The 16,605-nt window shown below is 35.7% G+C and overlaps 1 protein-coding gene across 1 annotated transcript in view; it reads left to right on the forward strand.

The window, feature by feature from the left end:
- The window catches only part of EYA4 (EYA transcriptional coactivator and phosphatase 4), a 264,825-nt gene extending 248,421 nt beyond the window's left edge, over positions 1–16,404 (forward strand). The window contains exons 15-20 of the mRNA XM_081251226.1: positions 2,913–2,971; positions 3,070–3,230; positions 6,118–6,232; positions 10,160–10,281; positions 12,321–12,421; positions 15,764–16,404. Of these exons, the coding sequence (XP_081107352.1) occupies positions 2,913–2,971; positions 3,070–3,230; positions 6,118–6,232; positions 10,160–10,281; positions 12,321–12,421; positions 15,764–15,844 (639 nt within the window). The 3' untranslated portion in view covers positions 15,845–16,404. The remainder of the gene's footprint in view (positions 1–2,912; positions 2,972–3,069; positions 3,231–6,117; positions 6,233–10,159; positions 10,282–12,320; positions 12,422–15,763) is intronic.
- Positions 16,405–16,605: the final 201 nt, after the last annotated feature.

Below are 16,605 nucleotides of genomic sequence, written 5' to 3' on the forward strand. Positions count from 1 at the left end.
TCATCATTAGCCTATTATGTGATTTCCCCTTGTGTATTTAATCTCTCAGGGTTCCTTTTCTTAACCTAAAAATCTAATTTGAGACTCAAATCCTTCAATAGCTACTGCAACATATGTAGTAGCAGCTGCTCTCACATAATTCCTTAAAAGATACAAATTTAAATCCTCTTAATAGATACTTCACTACATCCTGTCCAACTGCAGAGAAGGCAAATGCTCACACCACTGTCCCTAAGAAGTGAATACTCACTGTTTAAATAAAATGTTATTTCAGTTAAAATAACTTCCAGAAGAGAAGGCACCAGGGAGTTTGGGCTAACAAAAGTGAGAGAAGACTGCTATGGATTATAACTGATACAGATCAGTGACAACTTTGCGGTCACCTTATAAGACAAAATTAAAGAATTTAAGATTAGTGCCAGAATTATTCCAAATGTTTGAGTTCTTTCACTGAAGTTTGTTAAAGCCAAAGCATGACACTGTTTTTACTATTTTGTGTTTTGTCAAAATGTTTCTTATAAAGTTCCTCTGAGTGAACACTAATTGAAGAACAATTATTTAGATTTTTCTAAAAATGTAAGTGATTGAAGTTCAGGTTTCTTTCACTGGACTGTAATCCTCGGGCAATGGTCCAGAGTCAACAAGCATAGTTAACTAGGCATAAATTTAAAGAGAAGTTCCATTTGGAAAAACCTCAAACATAACTTCAAATATGGAACTCACGGTCCAATAAGTTTGATATACTGATGTCCTCAGGAGTAAAAAATAAATTTGGGGGCAAAATGTACAAATTAATCATATGAGTTAATACTTGAAATGTCAGAGGAATTTCTATAAAAATTATATGGGAGGATATTAAATATAGAAATTACTTCTAATTACCAGTGTAATTCATAAGATCCCCCCCTTTTTTAATATCATTAGTTTATTATAAAATTATGGAAATTGTTTACATGATAAAAGATTTCAGAACCTCAGTGGAATCAGAAGCTTCACATGATTCTATTTCAATAGTGGTTTAATTTGGTCTTCATACTTAACAAGAACGTCACCAACTCAAGAAATAATCCTTGTCATCGAGAACTACTTTGCTGCCTCAGTATTCTGGAAGAACTTTTATTTTCAGCTTTCATACTAACTAGTTAAATCTCTTCACCCTTTCCTTTAGAGCCCAATCCAAGAGCTACTATAGTTGCTTTCAATACTTTTCCCTGAGAATTTTCTGGAAGCATAATGCCTTCTTTGGTTAAAGTTTGGGCTGTGCTCCTTTCAACAAACACTCAGTCAAAATGGGGAAGAACCTCTGTAAATGCCTCTCCTGTAGCCTCAGCCCGTACTCTGTTCTCCTGCCTTCTCCTCCACTCTTAATATAAATATCTTCTTACAGCCCTTACCATCTAGAATATTATTATTTTTATCACCTAACAATATGTTAGAAAATTTAAATGATTGTGGTAATTCTGTCATGAACTATATTTGTCTAGACTTCTGCTATTCATTCAAACAAAGAAGTGTTGAGTGATTACTTCGTGCCAGAGAGTGACTTAAGTGTGGGTATAGCATATCTGGGTGACCCAAACAGCCCCCTCAGGGAGCTTCCAGTAAGATTAACTTTTTGAGGCCCTTCCTTACTTATGAATATATTTATTCAAAAATTACTAAACCTATAATTTATGTACATAATATGAACCTTTAAAATTAGTTTACCTGGATTTTCAAGTTATGTACTAAAATTGTATTGATTGAGCTACTCACTAAGTTTTATATTTTAAAAGAAACCTGAGCCAACTAATTTATCCTCAGACTGCAACAAGATCTAATATACTCAGTGTGGAAAGCTAGAGATAAGATATTATATATTTCACCATCAGATACTTCCAAGTCCTATAATAATTATAAATAGTAGCTGAAAAGCCTTTAGTATGGCATCTTATTTTCAAATTTAATGATTTTTCAGAATTGATTTTGAATGATGAACTGTAATTATCTGAGGGGAAAAAATGAGGCCCAAAAGGCTAAACCATACTTACTCTGAGGTTAGTAAACTAGTTATTGAAAGCCCTACCAAAATTCCACCTTCAGATCATGTACTATTTCACTGGAACTATGCAGATTATTTGAAGATAGAAAACGACTCTTAGAACAGCAAAGAAGAAATGAATTCTTTTCCAGAAAAGTTACCATTTGTTCTGAGTACACTATAACTTAGGTCAATTATATGGGCGTATGTACCTAAAGTTTATTTTCCTTTGAATTTGTAGCACATTTGAGTTGGTAAATCTTCATTACTCCCTTTTACTTTCAGTATTCTTTTCAGTTTAAAGATTTAAAACAACCACAAAACGTGTCGGCTTCTACAGTTATTAGCTTTTTGCTGGTTGAAAGATCAGGACTTTTAAAACAACATCAGCATGATTCTTTTCATGGTATCACTGGCCCAGCAAAAAGGAAGTCATAGAAATTTAACAGAACACCATAATCATCAAGCCCCTCTGTTGCTGCTCCAAAAATAATAAATAATAGTAACCACTGAGGTGTTTAGCCCAAACAAGTTTTGAGTATCTTCAGATTAGCTTTGTTTTCATACTTAAGTATGCTTAACAGAAATGGCTGAAAGTGATCACCAGTGATTATTGTAAAGATTCAAGAAAATTTCTTATCAATAATTTTAAGATTAAAATTATTTTTGTATTTGCTCTAAAGAAACTCACATGCCATATGTTTTCAGGCCCTCTTCTGGAGTTAGATCTTACAGAGTAGAAATGGTGCTATTTCCCAGCGTGAGAGGGTGGGATGGGTGGGCAAATGCTGCCCTCTTCTGGCCATGAGCTGATCAGGTGGAAAGATGGAAAAAGCTTCAAACAGGGTGACAAGCATCGTTTGAAAAACAACTCTTCCAATGTTTTTAACAGGAGTGTGATCAAGTTCATATAGATGATGTTTCCTCTGATGATAATGGGCAAGACTTAAGGTAAGCCATGTCTTTCAGTATGCTCTTTCCTACAGAAATTCAGCTGTGAAGTTTTGCACATGTAATTATTTCTTTTTAATGTATTTTGGGTGTTGCAGTACCTACAGTTTTGCAACTGATGGCTTCCATGCAGCTGCAAGTAGTGCAAACCTTTGTTTGCCAACAGGTGTAAGAGGAGGGGTTGACTGGATGAGGAAGTTGGCTTTTCGTTACAGAAGAGTAAAAGAATTATACAACACCTACAAGAACAATGTGGGAGGTATGTGTGGCTTTTACAATTTAATAATGGTACTGCAGATAGAGGTACAATTTCAACTGTAGTTTCAAGTTTCATATTAGGGACTATCCTTCTGTAAGATAAATTACCAAGAGCTCATGCTGGACGACAGTGAGCCAGAACTTTTAGTTTCTTAGAGTTAGTGGGGGGGAGAAATCTAACTGCAAAATAAAACGTGCAGCACTGTCAAAGGAATTGGGAATTCTTTGTGCCCAGATGTTTGGTCAAGATTAATTGCAGGGCAGAAATAGAGACACAGATGTAGAGAACAAACGTATGGCCACCAAGGGGGGAAAGCGGGGGGGGGAGGGGGTGGTGGTGGTGGGATGAATTGGGAGATTGGGATTGACATGTATGCACTGATGTGTATAAAATGGATAACTAATAAGAACCTGCTGTATAAAAAAATAAATAAAATTAAATTTTAAAAAAGGTTAATAGCAGGACATTTATTTTGCCCTTCCTCAGCTGGGACGCTCTCAGTGAAAACCAGACAAAGGAACTGATACAGGCTGTGGAAAGATATGTCTAAAGACAAGAGCCCTAGTCAGTGAAGCAGAGTTGTTAGCAATCATTACCTTTCTGGAATGTTACCAAAAATAAATGCAAACTGTGCTTTATGTCATTTTGAAGACTTCAACAAGTTAAATTTACCCTGTCAAAAACTGCATATTATCTGACAGTATATCTTTGCCATGTATAGTGTTAACTATATCATGGTTTTTATAAGTTCAAGTACTCTGTAGGTAGTATCTAAACCATTTTGTACTCATTCATATATTACAGGTGATATCAAAACCTGTAACATCAAAACTTAGATCTTGGATGTGCTTCTTTGTATAATAAACCTTGATGGTCTTTATTATTAGGATCAATTTTAGAACAACAAGATCGTATGATTAGTTATGAGGACACAACATTCTTCTCTCAGGGCTTTTTGTTTGTTTCTCTTTTTTTTAAAAAAAAAGAGGGATGGTTGAGTATAAACCAGAATCTAAAATTGAAATAAGACAGCTAAATATATATTTGTGCATGCTATACGTGTGTATATTTACATATATGTCATAGAATACAATATAGTAAATAAAGTTTTCATCTATAAAATATATACTACACCATACACATCTTAAGGTTGGCTGTGTGTCTATTGGCCTTGTATCCCAGTGCCTAGCTAGCTTGAAGCATGTAATAGATGCTCAATAGATGTTCAGTAACTACAAGAGAACCAAAACATGTAGAACCATAGACAGTAATAATGTTAGAACCAAAACGGCGCTTAGATATGGAAGATCTTTATTTCCAAATGAGAAATAGGCTCCTGCAGGCTACTAACCTGCCCATGCGTTTAGGCAGGCAACTTAGGTTTCCTAATTCACTCTAACACTCTATACAAGACACTTCTGTAAAATCAAATAAATAGGTATTCTATTTAAAAGCAATTGAGGGTAATAACTTTAACTTTAAGGTAAATATCCCTTTGGGAAATCTGAATTAATTTTTATCATTCAGGCGTGTCATTATATCCCTCTTAAAGGGTATTATTAAAATTATTTTAAAATTAACAAGATTACTAGTAAATAATCGTATAGCTTAAGAAGTTTAAACAATGAGATATTAATCAATTTTTTTGTGATACGTTAGCATCTCTTTATTGAAATAATGACAAATGAGGCTCAGTAGAACCTATAAATTTTGTGTTAAAAAGTTATCCACCGAGGACTCCCCTGGTGGTGCAGTGGTTAAGAATCCGCCTGCCAATGTAGGGGACACGGTTTCGAGCCCTGGTCTGGGAAGATCCCACATGCCGTGGAGCAACTAAGCCCGTGCGCCACAACTACTGAGCCTACACTCTAGAGCCCGCAAGTCACAACTACTGAAGTCCGCATGCCACAACTACTGAAACCCGCATGCCACAACTACTGAAGCCCTTGCTCCTAGACCCCATGCTCCACAGCAAGAGAAGCCACCACAATGAGAAGCCCGTTCACCACAATAAACAGTAGCCCCTGCTCACCGCAACTAGAGAAAAGCCCATGCACAGCAATGAAGACCCAACACAGCCAAAAATTTATTTATTTACTAAAAAAAAAGTTATCCACCTATAAATGAACTCTTAATATTCTGAAATATGAGTTAACTAAGGAACTTTATTTTTAATAGATTTACATGATCTTGTTTCCTCATGAAAGCAACAGCTTTTTCAATAAAATTAGTATGCCTACTTCTTTTCTTATCCTAACATCAATGTAGTTTTCAACCATCGTCTATAGCTGTAGCATAGGCTTCAGTATTTTAAACAAAATTCTTAATTCCTTTTTACAAAACAAAGTATTTCTGACAGCTTTAGCACTAGTATTAGAAACAAATTCTAGAAAACTCTATAGCTATATGTGATAATGTCATTATTACTGTTTCCAAGTGGTAATGGTTGTGATTATTAAGAAACTAAACATTTTCAGACAACCAAAGTATTTGAGGTTTGTATCTCTAGGCTGGTAGACCCTTACTTCTTCTCCAGACCTATCCTGTCAGTCTTCTGGAATAGTTGTCAAAGCTCCTCAGGTGACTGGCATCCACCGTGCCAGATTCTAGGATCAGTGAGGGCAGAGACTGGGACCCACCCTTTCACTGTTATATCCCTAATTTTTAGCCCAGAATGTGATGTGTAGAAGTTGTTCAATAAATGTTTGTGGAATGAATGAATCAATGGATAATCAATTCTGAAATGGAAGATCAGTGTTGATATCAATCTCTCTCTTTTTGATATGGTGGGAATAAAAATCATCTGGAGTAGACAGAAGGAAGACCAAACTAGGCATCCCTGAAAAATGTTCATCCCGTGACTCTGCCCTACTTTTCTGTGTTGCAGGACTTCTTGGCCCTGCCAAAAGAGATGCGTGGCTGCAGCTGAGGGCTGAGATTGAAGGTCTGACAGACTCCTGGCTAACAAATGCACTTAAATCTTTATCAATTATTAGTACTAGGTAAGCGGTATTGTTGCAGTTTGTATATTTATTGTATTGAAGATGTAGTTCTAATAGCATAGCATATATTAAAATGTTTTAATTCCCAGATTTGTTTTAGAGTTTGAAGAGACCTAAAATTCACTGTGTGTGTGTGTGTGTGTGTGTGTGTGTGTGTTTTGGGATGGAGGATGGGGGTTGCTGCTTCTCAGAATAACTGGGAGATCCATCTCTTTACCGTTCTCTCCTCATGACCCCTGATAAACCCCATGGGAATGTCATTTGACTTTCAAATTTTAAAAAAAGCACTCTGTTGGTGACAAAGTACAGAAGATGATGGCAAAAAACACAATACTGTTTATACAATTAGTGCATGTTTTTAAGTCTTTTATGCCATTATAGAGAATATACGTAATTTGAACACATCAAAAAAAAGCAAGAGGAAGCTCCTGAAAAACTTGTAACCTTTGTGTTGTTTAGTTCAAACAGTGAAATGCTGACTTGTTAGTGTACATAATAGAACTGAATTGACATAACTAGTTGTGTACCATGTGCCATAAATGCTAATTAATAATATAAATCTGGAACATGATAGCTAGTAGGGTGGGGATGAATATTTGTTTTATCCTATTCCTTAGTTTTATTTCTGTGTTGGATGAAAAAATAAAATCATGCTTAGCAAATGTGTGCATAACACAAAATTCAGAGAAGAGCTAATATTTGGACTGATTGAATCAAGATACAGAGACACCTTAGCAGGGTAAAAGGAGAGTCTAATCAGAACATGGAAGTAAAAGAGTGTGTCCCAAATCCCGCAGGTGGCTTTTAACCACGTGGCATGACAAGCCACTGCATTTATAGCAGAGTCTCTAAATGGAGAGGGGAGGGGGCAGTAGATTCCTGGGTCAGGCTGGGGAAGCAGAACAGAGTACTTTGCTCAGTTCTGGGCACCTCATTCCAACAGGGGCTGTGACATATTTGTAGCATCTTGTGTCCAGCAAAGTGGCCAGAAGAGTTTAGGCTGTGGAAACTACAAAAAAGGAACAGTCAGAGGGAGGAACCAAGGAGCTTAGTCTGAAGAAGAGCCGTGTGTGGAACAAGATTACCAATTTCAACTACTTGAGATGTTGGGCTGGAAATAAATTACATTTCTCTCTGCATCTATGAAGGAGAGAGTTGGTCCCAATGACTAGGAAGCCAGTGAAGGGAGGTTCTGGCTCCATGTGGGGAGAATTGTCTAACAATTAAAGCTGTTTTAAAATGGGACTTGCTGCCTTGTGAGCTCTGTGTGGTCACAGAGACATGGAGACCAAAGGGCAAGAAAGCTGGGATGTGAGGACAACAGCCCCTAAAATCGTGTGTAAAATGTAGAAGGTGCTTTCATTATTTTTAAAGAGGTCTCCTAGATAGTTAAAAACCAAAGGGTATTACATTACATTGTTATATAGATTATCTATGTGTAGCCATTGTATATTATATATAGATTATTATTAAACACACGGGTATATGATATAAATAGCTAACTAAATAAATAAATGTATGACAAGGAAATGAAGGGGAAAAATAAATCATTATACATTGAAGTTTTAAGTACCATGAAAGTTGCCAAGTTATCCACATCTATTACCTTATTGGTAAATTTCACAAACTCTGTCAGAAAAGCAGATGTTTACACCAAACACTGCTGAATTATATATCAGAGCCTGTAGCAAAGTGTGTACCCTCTGACTCTAATTCCTCTTCTAGGAATGTAGTCAAAGTACATAATCATATGCATAGGAAAAATTTATATGTAAGGTAGCATTGTTTATGATACTGAGAAATCAAAACCATCTAAGTGACTAAGCTTAACTTTAAAAAATGGTGGTGCAGCCACAAGCTAGAGTAGTTTGCATACATTATGTTTTGTTGGAGAGGGAGAATAATGGACAATATGACATATATAAATAGGCTTATGATAAAAACAAATGAAAAAAGTAAGATGTAAGATTACACATACAGTATGATCCTAATGGGAAAACAATCTACATGCAGACTGAAAATCTGAAAATAAATGCACAAAATGGGGACAGCAGTTATCATCTCTGGATGGTTAAATAATTGGTATTTTTCATTTTCTTCTTTATATTTGTTTGCATTTTACAAATGTCTATATATGCAATTTATAAATGTATGCAATGTTTGTAATTGAAAATTACAATGCATTATAAATTACATATAAATATATGCAATGTTTGTAATTTATTTATTAGATTTCGAAGCCTGTGCTATATTTTATTCCACCATGTTTTCATTCTGTAACACTCATCTATATATGACATTGAATAACATTTTGATGAAATATGATGCAGAACCTTGTGTCACAATACAGTAATGTGTTTGTGTATTATTCTTAGTAGCCTGCCATTATTTGGGGAAGTTTTGTCTGATCATAGGCAAGTCACTTTCTAGCTCTCTGTTTTTTTATTAGTAAAATTTAATATTGTATTCATGATACTTATTAAACTTCTACTTCTAGAAGTCTGTTTCTTTGTCCCATATAAATTGATAAACTCATCATTTGTACCTAGGAGTCAGTGCTCCTATTACAAAAATCAGGTGTCTATGGAGATAATTTAGAAGTGAAAATGTTTTAAAAAGCTATCATTATAAAAGTTTTATAATTGTTTCTAAATAAATTGTAGTCTTCTTTACGCATGATATGTCTAAAGAATATAAAGCATAATATGAAGAGTACTGGGGGCTAAGCATATACATACCTATGAGAATTTAGCACTCAACTTGTCCTTCTAAGTTGCCCTTGAGACCAGTGTTCTGAAAATCAGTCTGCAGAATTCTAGAGAATATTGTATCAGCCCTTACAAATATGTATTAAAGGCTCATGATACAAAATATCTAGTAGAGAAAGGTGCATAGCTATGTGCCTTCTGATTCCCAGTTTCAGGTGTGTGGTTTGAGCCCCTCCAGGTGGGACAGCTCAATTTCCCTGTAATCCAGAAGGAAGGGCCACAGTCCATTCTTTTCCCTGACTCAGGCTAACAGTCTCCCCTCTCTTGGTGTTTCCTTTATCTCACCTTCGCCACTGCACCCTCAACCCCCATCCTGTCTACTGTGAAAGAAACAGATGTAAATTGCAGAGTGGGAGATTCTCACCCTCAAAGGGTAAGGCCTTAGTAGATGGATTAAAACAAGGCCCATTAAATGCAGTTTGCCCTTGGTTGTTAGAAGGAGATTCAGGAACTCAACCCCTTCTGTTCTAAGTAAGAATCCTCTCTATTTTTACTTCTTCAGGATGCACATTTGTCAGTACCTTGATTGGGACTTTCTGGGCTGTTTCTTGCACAAAATCTAAAAACTCCTCTTACACATCCCATCACCTCCTCCCTTCCTGTGTCCTCTACTTTCCCAGGCTCTAAAAACTCTGGGACATGGAGTCTTATCACCCTAAAAAATACCTTACCTGCCTCAAATAACAAAGTCCCTTGTGACTCTTTGTATATGTGCAAATTTTATGAAAACTGCTGATGTGCACACTTGTAAAACTCAGAGGTAAGCCATGCCCCCTTTAATAATCTTTCCATGATTGCTGCTGGCCGAGGTAGGTATCCTTCTGTGAGGTTCCACAGGGACCTGAGGAGATCTTGGTTATAGAACACATTTCTTATTCGCAGGGGTCTATTTACTTGTCTCCCTCCTGTCTAGCTTGTGATCCCGGTGGGAGGGCAAACTTATTTTCCTTCACTTCCTTCATTTTGGAGTGTATTTCTGGTATCTGGCATTGTGCCTACCAGGTGATAGGTACCATAAACAACTGTTGAAAATTGAAAGGGTAGGTTATCAGGGACTGTTCATTCTGGAATTGAAAGACTGCAGGATAATTTAACATTTGTACTATTAGAAGTTATCTAGTATTAGAAAACAAAAATGCCTGTTTCCTCCTCATCTTAGGAGTAACTGCGTAAATGTCTTGGTAACAACAACCCAGCTGATCCCAGCACTTGCGAAGGTTCTACTCTATAGTTTAGGAGGTGCATTTCCCATTGAGAATATTTACAGTGCAACTAAAATAGGTAAGAAAATTATTTCTAACTCCGTGTGAAATGTGTTCATATCTGTGTTTTGGGGGATTGTCTTTATGTGTGTCTCCACATGATTCCCTCTTTCATCAATTTTGCTATAAGAATATCGAGCAAATTTGAATAGAGCTTGAATAACGAAGTCCCCTGCAACTCTTTGAGCATGTGCAAACTTTATGAAAACTGTTGCCTATGAAATTCTGAACTCGGTATCTGGATAGTTCTGACTCTTTATATATACATATACATTTATATTATATTTGTATTTCATTATGGCACATGTTATCTAAATAATATACAGTACCTTTAGCCATAGTATTTAATATTTTACCTAATATGGTATATGGTATTACATCCTTGCATATGCAATAATCTAGATCTAAGATAAAAATACTGTTTTGGCATTATAAGGGAGTATCAGATGGATTGAACTAGTAACCTTAATTCCAGGGGAAAAAAAATTTCATGAATCAGAAAACATAATTGGAGCATTCATTACATATGAATGGCTGGAAATCCACATTTCCAGAAGTTCAGTAGCAATCAAAGAACTACAACCTTGTTTATTTAGATCATAGCTATCTGTGGAGCCATCTTTAACTTTAAGTGCCTTTCAGAGGCACTAAGACTTCTAATAAACTTTCAGAAACAAAGCTCATCAACTTCTGCCGTCTTGAAAGAGTTAAAAGAAAGCAACTCATGTATTCTGTTGTCTGTCAAGGAAATGCCTGGGGAAATAGATGGGTTGTACAATGTGCCCTGAGGGTCAACAAACTTAGGCTCTGGCAGCTTGACAAGAGTTCAGAATCCTAAAATCCCCTACCAGAAATAACCTGCCCTGGGCCTTGCAGAGTTCTGATATTGGCACAGGCAAAAAGAGCCCCCAGCTACAGCTGTTTTGGTAGTATAGTTAAAGAGAGTCTAGCTTTCATAAAGTAAATTCCTCATTGTCCTAAGCACTGCAGTTCAGAGCCCTGGTACCAATCCCGTTCATTTTTTATATAAGTATATTTATGCTAACAGGATTAATACATCAAACCTGATTTTGCTTTTTGACAAATCAAGTAGTTTTACACAAGCATAAACATTTCCTCTAGTAAGGACAACATTCTTTCTTATTGGCCAAATTGTTCCTTATCTTTAATCTGAAAAAAAATCATTTTTATTTTTCCCTTTAAGCTAATATTTTTTGGAGTTCTGAACTATCAGAGTAAGAAAAAGTGAAAAAGAAGCCATGACTGAATGAACATGCTAGGAATGAAATTCAGAGAATAATGCCAATGGTTGTAAAAACAAAGAACATGTAAAAATTCTGTGGTATTATTCCCATAGTGCGATCAGAGGATACTAGTGTCACCAGTGCTGTGGCCCAAGCAAACAGCACCCTTAGTACAATTAATCTGAGCAGACTAGCTCCCAGCCACTTGAAGAAAGGAATTGTTTATCAAGATAAATCCACATCTTAGTATTTCCTCTTTCGTTCTAGGTGAACCTTCAATTTTTCAGAGTAATAATTTTAGCTGACTTGTCTATACTACTTAAAACAAACTAGATAAAGTGTAGAATTACACAAATAAATGTAAAAACTGATAGTTGCTTGTAAAGTTGTTCCTATAGTCTTTTGATGGACTGAAAGATATAAAAGAGATATAATTTTTTTTCCAATTAGATACTTAGCCCTACTGACTTTTTTTGGAGTGTGAAATACATTCATTTAATAATCTGTCTTAAGTAAAGACTTAGAGTATTCAACCATATTTGTTGATTTCATAAACCCAGAGTTTGCAAGCAAGTTTAAGTGATTGATGTTCAAGAGAAAGTAACTTAACACTTTATGAATCTTTAGGTTAATGAATGCAATGGCTGGAAGAATAAGCAGTACATTGTTTTTCAGGCAAGGAAAGCTGTTTTGAGCGTATAGTGTCCAGATTTGGCACTAACATAACTTATGTTGTGATTGGAGATGGCCGAGATGAGGAGCATGCCGCTAACCAGGTAACTTCGCTCTGAACTTTATCTTGTTTATCTTCCAGGAAAAGAAAGTTGCTTTGAACGAATAATGCAAAGGTTTGGCAGAAAAGTAGTATATGTTGTAATTGGGGATGGTGTAGAAGAAGAACAGGCAGCAAAAAAGGTAACCTGTTTCAAACAATGTTGGTGTGATACTTCTAATGCAAGCTTTTTTGTTTGCATTCCTGTAGTTTGGCCCAATGGCAGCTTGACAAATGATTTAAATTTATAGATGCAAAGCAGTAAGAGCATGAGAAGGTCAGTACTTACATTCAAATAAACCATTTGGAGTCTAGCATTTTTTTTTGCCTGAAACTTCATAGGAAATATAGGAACATTTAGTTACATTTATTTGTGAGTGTGCTTATGTGTGTTTGTGTTTGTGTGTGTGTGTGTGTGTAATACACACAGATATAAGAAAGATGGGGGGAAAAAACATTTTTGAGCACATGAAGTTCAACAAGATTAAAGACATTTAATGAGCTCCATAGAAAGCCATGTGAGTGGCTCAGTTCTTACCCTTTTCCCATCCATCCTCTATGCCATATGGCCCTTGCGAGTGCCTAGTAGTAATTGTGCCCCATGATGATAAATCTGAGGGTAGCTTTAATAGATGAAGAAAAAAACTTACTAGAGAAGTGAATAAATGCTATTGGAGTGGGATATATTATTCAAATCCTTTTGTGCCAACTTGTTATAGAGACTTAGAAGCAATGTCCCATACATCTTCTAGAAGAGTGTTATTTGTTTTGGTGAGTCATTGGTATTTGATTGAAGCCAAGCACCTGGCTTTGAATATATTCAGAAGATCTCATAGGCCTTAGGTGTTTAAATCAGCCTTTTCATCTGGCCCATATTTCTGAAAAAATCAAGGCAATTAAAAAACCATTAACTGGTTGGTCCAGCATCAAAAGGAGAATGATATCAAGATTGGCTCCAGATACCAGACTATTGATCAACACAACACTGAGATCTACTGCTTCCTTCACTGATTGATTGCAAAATATCATCTAGCCAGGATTAAAGTGATATAATTTATAAAACAAAGCAAAATGATGAATAAGTATTGTTGAACAATGACATGTCAGCATATATTGTTTTACATAGAAAGAATATTGTCTTTATTATCCTGAGGAGATTTCAAATAATCATCTGATAAAGCCTTCACTAAACACTTGCATGTGCTGGAGTGTTTATCTGATTTCTGTCCCCCCTCACGCTCCCCCCGAAAAAAAAACAACATAAACAGTTTCCTAGGAAAGTTTATAGTGATACAAGAAAGATAAAAGATATGATTTATGTTTGTGGTCAATTCAAGTCAAACAAAATGGAGAAAAAGAAGGAGCTTCCACTTTAGAAGGTTTGGTGATGCATTGGAAGCCATACTTGAAATATTCCATGCTTTTCCATAACATTAAGAGAGTTGTTTCAGACTCATCTTCCCACAGTGCCCCTCGGTCTTAATTAGCAGTTGTCAGTGACCCAAGCTGACAACCACTTGAAATCCTTCCGGTTGCACACAGCTGAAATATCTTCTGGAGTTTGTCAGTGGCCTGAGTCCTTGTTGTTTCAATTTTTCATATTGGCACCATAATTACACACAACAAAGAGCAGTCAGTGCAGCCACCATAGCAAGCATTTTACATGTCTTTTAGCCTATGTGAAATTCACACACATCTAGGTCAGGGCTAATAAAATTCACTTTTCCAAACCAGAAACAGTATATGCCTTTGAAAATTAAAACTTATACATTCAACCCCATTTATGTGTGGCGTGAAAACTAGACTTGGTATACCAGTTGTTAACACCTTCGGCTTTAAACCCAAAATTTCAGGAGAAAAAGGCATGACTCCAAGTGGATAAGAACCTTGGTTAGAATGCTATTTCCAAATGGTTGTTTATGTAGGTACAGTTTTGGTGATGGTGAAGGCTTATAATTCTATTTTGAAACACAGGTGGTTGGTTTCTCTAGTATCCAGAATGCATGCTCTTCTTTGGATGTAGCTGTAATCGCATGTGCAAAAATATAAAGTACTATTTTGCTATTACAAATAGATCTGAGCTGAATTTTAAAAAGTTACTTCTAGATGAATTTTGTGCTTTAATTTGACCCAAAAGCATAGTTTGTTTTGTAAATCTAAGAAGAAGTTTCAAAGTTTACAACTGAACTCCCCTATAGAAATATATGATGTGAGCCATATTTGTAATTTAAAATTTTTTGGAAGCTGTGTTTAAAAGAATTAAAAAGAGAGACAGGTAGAATTAGTTCTAATAATATACCAATATGCTCAAAATATTATTGTCTAAACACCTAATAAGTATAAAAACTATTCATGTGATATTTACATTTTTAAAACAATTCTAAGTCTTTGAAATTCAGTGTGTATTTTGAACTGGACTTACCACATTTTGAGTGCTCAATAGCCATATTGGACTAGTGGCTACCATATTGAGCAGTAAAAAACTATATAACAATAGTGATTATTATTTTAATTATTAATTTTTATAATAAAGTGTCTTTTCCATGTTACATATAATATATATATATTTCCATTTTACATGCAAATATATATTCTACAAGATGTGATCAGCCCAAACTTATAAATAAAGCTTTGGTTTTTTTAATAGCTATAGTGCATTATTTCCTTTTTTTTTCATTATTGTCCACAATGAAGTATTTTTAGACATTTTTTTTCCTAATTACAACCCTTTATGAAATTTTAATACCACGCATATACCATTACTGGTATAGCTTTGGAGAGCCACAAACCATTGTAATATCTAAGAATTTTTTCCCCACAAAAACTCATTTTTGTCCCCTTGAGGGGGGTGATATCTCCCTCTTGAGCATGCATGCTGGAGTGCTTTCCCTCAATCCCACACCAAGGAAATAAATCAGGTCACCTCTGCTGACTTAAATTATTACTTACCCCAGACAAGTAAGAAACTTGATCATCCCCACATTTTTTTCTACCTTATATAGTCCAGCTTCAAATTATTTTTTAATGTAGAAAGGAATTCACCCTCTTCCTCTCAAATCGACAAAAAGCCTTGGATTTAGGAAGTTTATCATTTTTTTCTGAAAGATGGACCTTAAGGAGTGATGTAGTAAGTAAAATTTGTTTTCCTCCAGCCACGTAGCATTTTGGTGCTCAGCTTGCTTTCCCAGATGCTGATATTAGTAATGATACTTTCCAAAATAAATATTAAACTACTTAAGAAATCTCATTACTTTCTTTTATTATGATTAAAATCCAGTTCAGATCTATTTCTCTATTATTTTGACAATACCACATTGATGCTACCAAGCCTTCAAATATGATCATCCCTCCCTTAAACTCCCTCCCTTGAACTTGGGTGAACTACACTTCCTTGTGTGGACCGCTGCTTCACTGAGATAATAGTTATGATCTCTCTCCATCCCTTCCCTTTCTCTCTCCCATCCCTCCCTCTCTTAACCACACAGCACAATATGCCCTTTTGGAGGATATCAAGTCATTCAGACCTCTTGGCTCTACATCAAGCACTGGAATTAGAGTATTTGTAACTGTGTTCTCTAGCTGGAGATCCGTTTTTTTTTGTTTGTTTGTTTTTTTTTTTTTTTATATTTCAAGTACACTGAATTTTTATGTGTGATTCAATGCCTCTGGCTTTACACATATAAATTGTCTTAAAGGATGAAATCATATTTGGAATGAGAATTCCAGAATGAAGAATTCAGATTGCTGAATGGAATTAAACTTTAGTGCTACAGAAAGGAAGCTCTATGGTCTTATACTTACAACACTTTAATGGTTTTAAAAAAAAATCTGTGGAGGTTGCTGGTACACACCGAATGAGTCCTAACTGGAAGTAACAGCTTTAGCAAAGAGCTCTCACCCTGGCAAAGCACCAACACAGGCTCCGTCTGACAAGGTTCAACAACATTCCTCAAAATGGGAGATCTTCTCAGCCCTGAGGTTTGAATCTGACTTTAGCCTACCTAGCCCAGAAAATCTGAATTGGAATGCACTCAGACTGTGTAAGGACAGTCCTATCTAGACCTGTAATTTGTGTAAATTATTGATGAAAGTAATTTACTGTGACTTTATTAGCAACTGACTTTGAAAGTGGATGCAATTTTTCTTTCATTTGTCGGGGAGGGTAGTGGGAGGGGAAATGGGAATCTAATCATGTCTCTTTTTTAAGTTTGGCAAACAGAATGTTCATACTGATGTGTTGTGCCTTAAAGACAAGACAGCATTTGTGTGTTACAATGTAACTTTGGTTAAAATCTCTGTAGATAATGAAAAACAAAAACCTTTGTGA

This window comes from Mesoplodon bidens (assembly GCF_964165515.1).
Source record: "Mesoplodon bidens genome assembly, chromosome: 12".
Classification (NCBI taxonomy): domain Eukaryota; kingdom Metazoa; phylum Chordata; class Mammalia; order Artiodactyla; family Ziphiidae; genus Mesoplodon; species Mesoplodon bidens.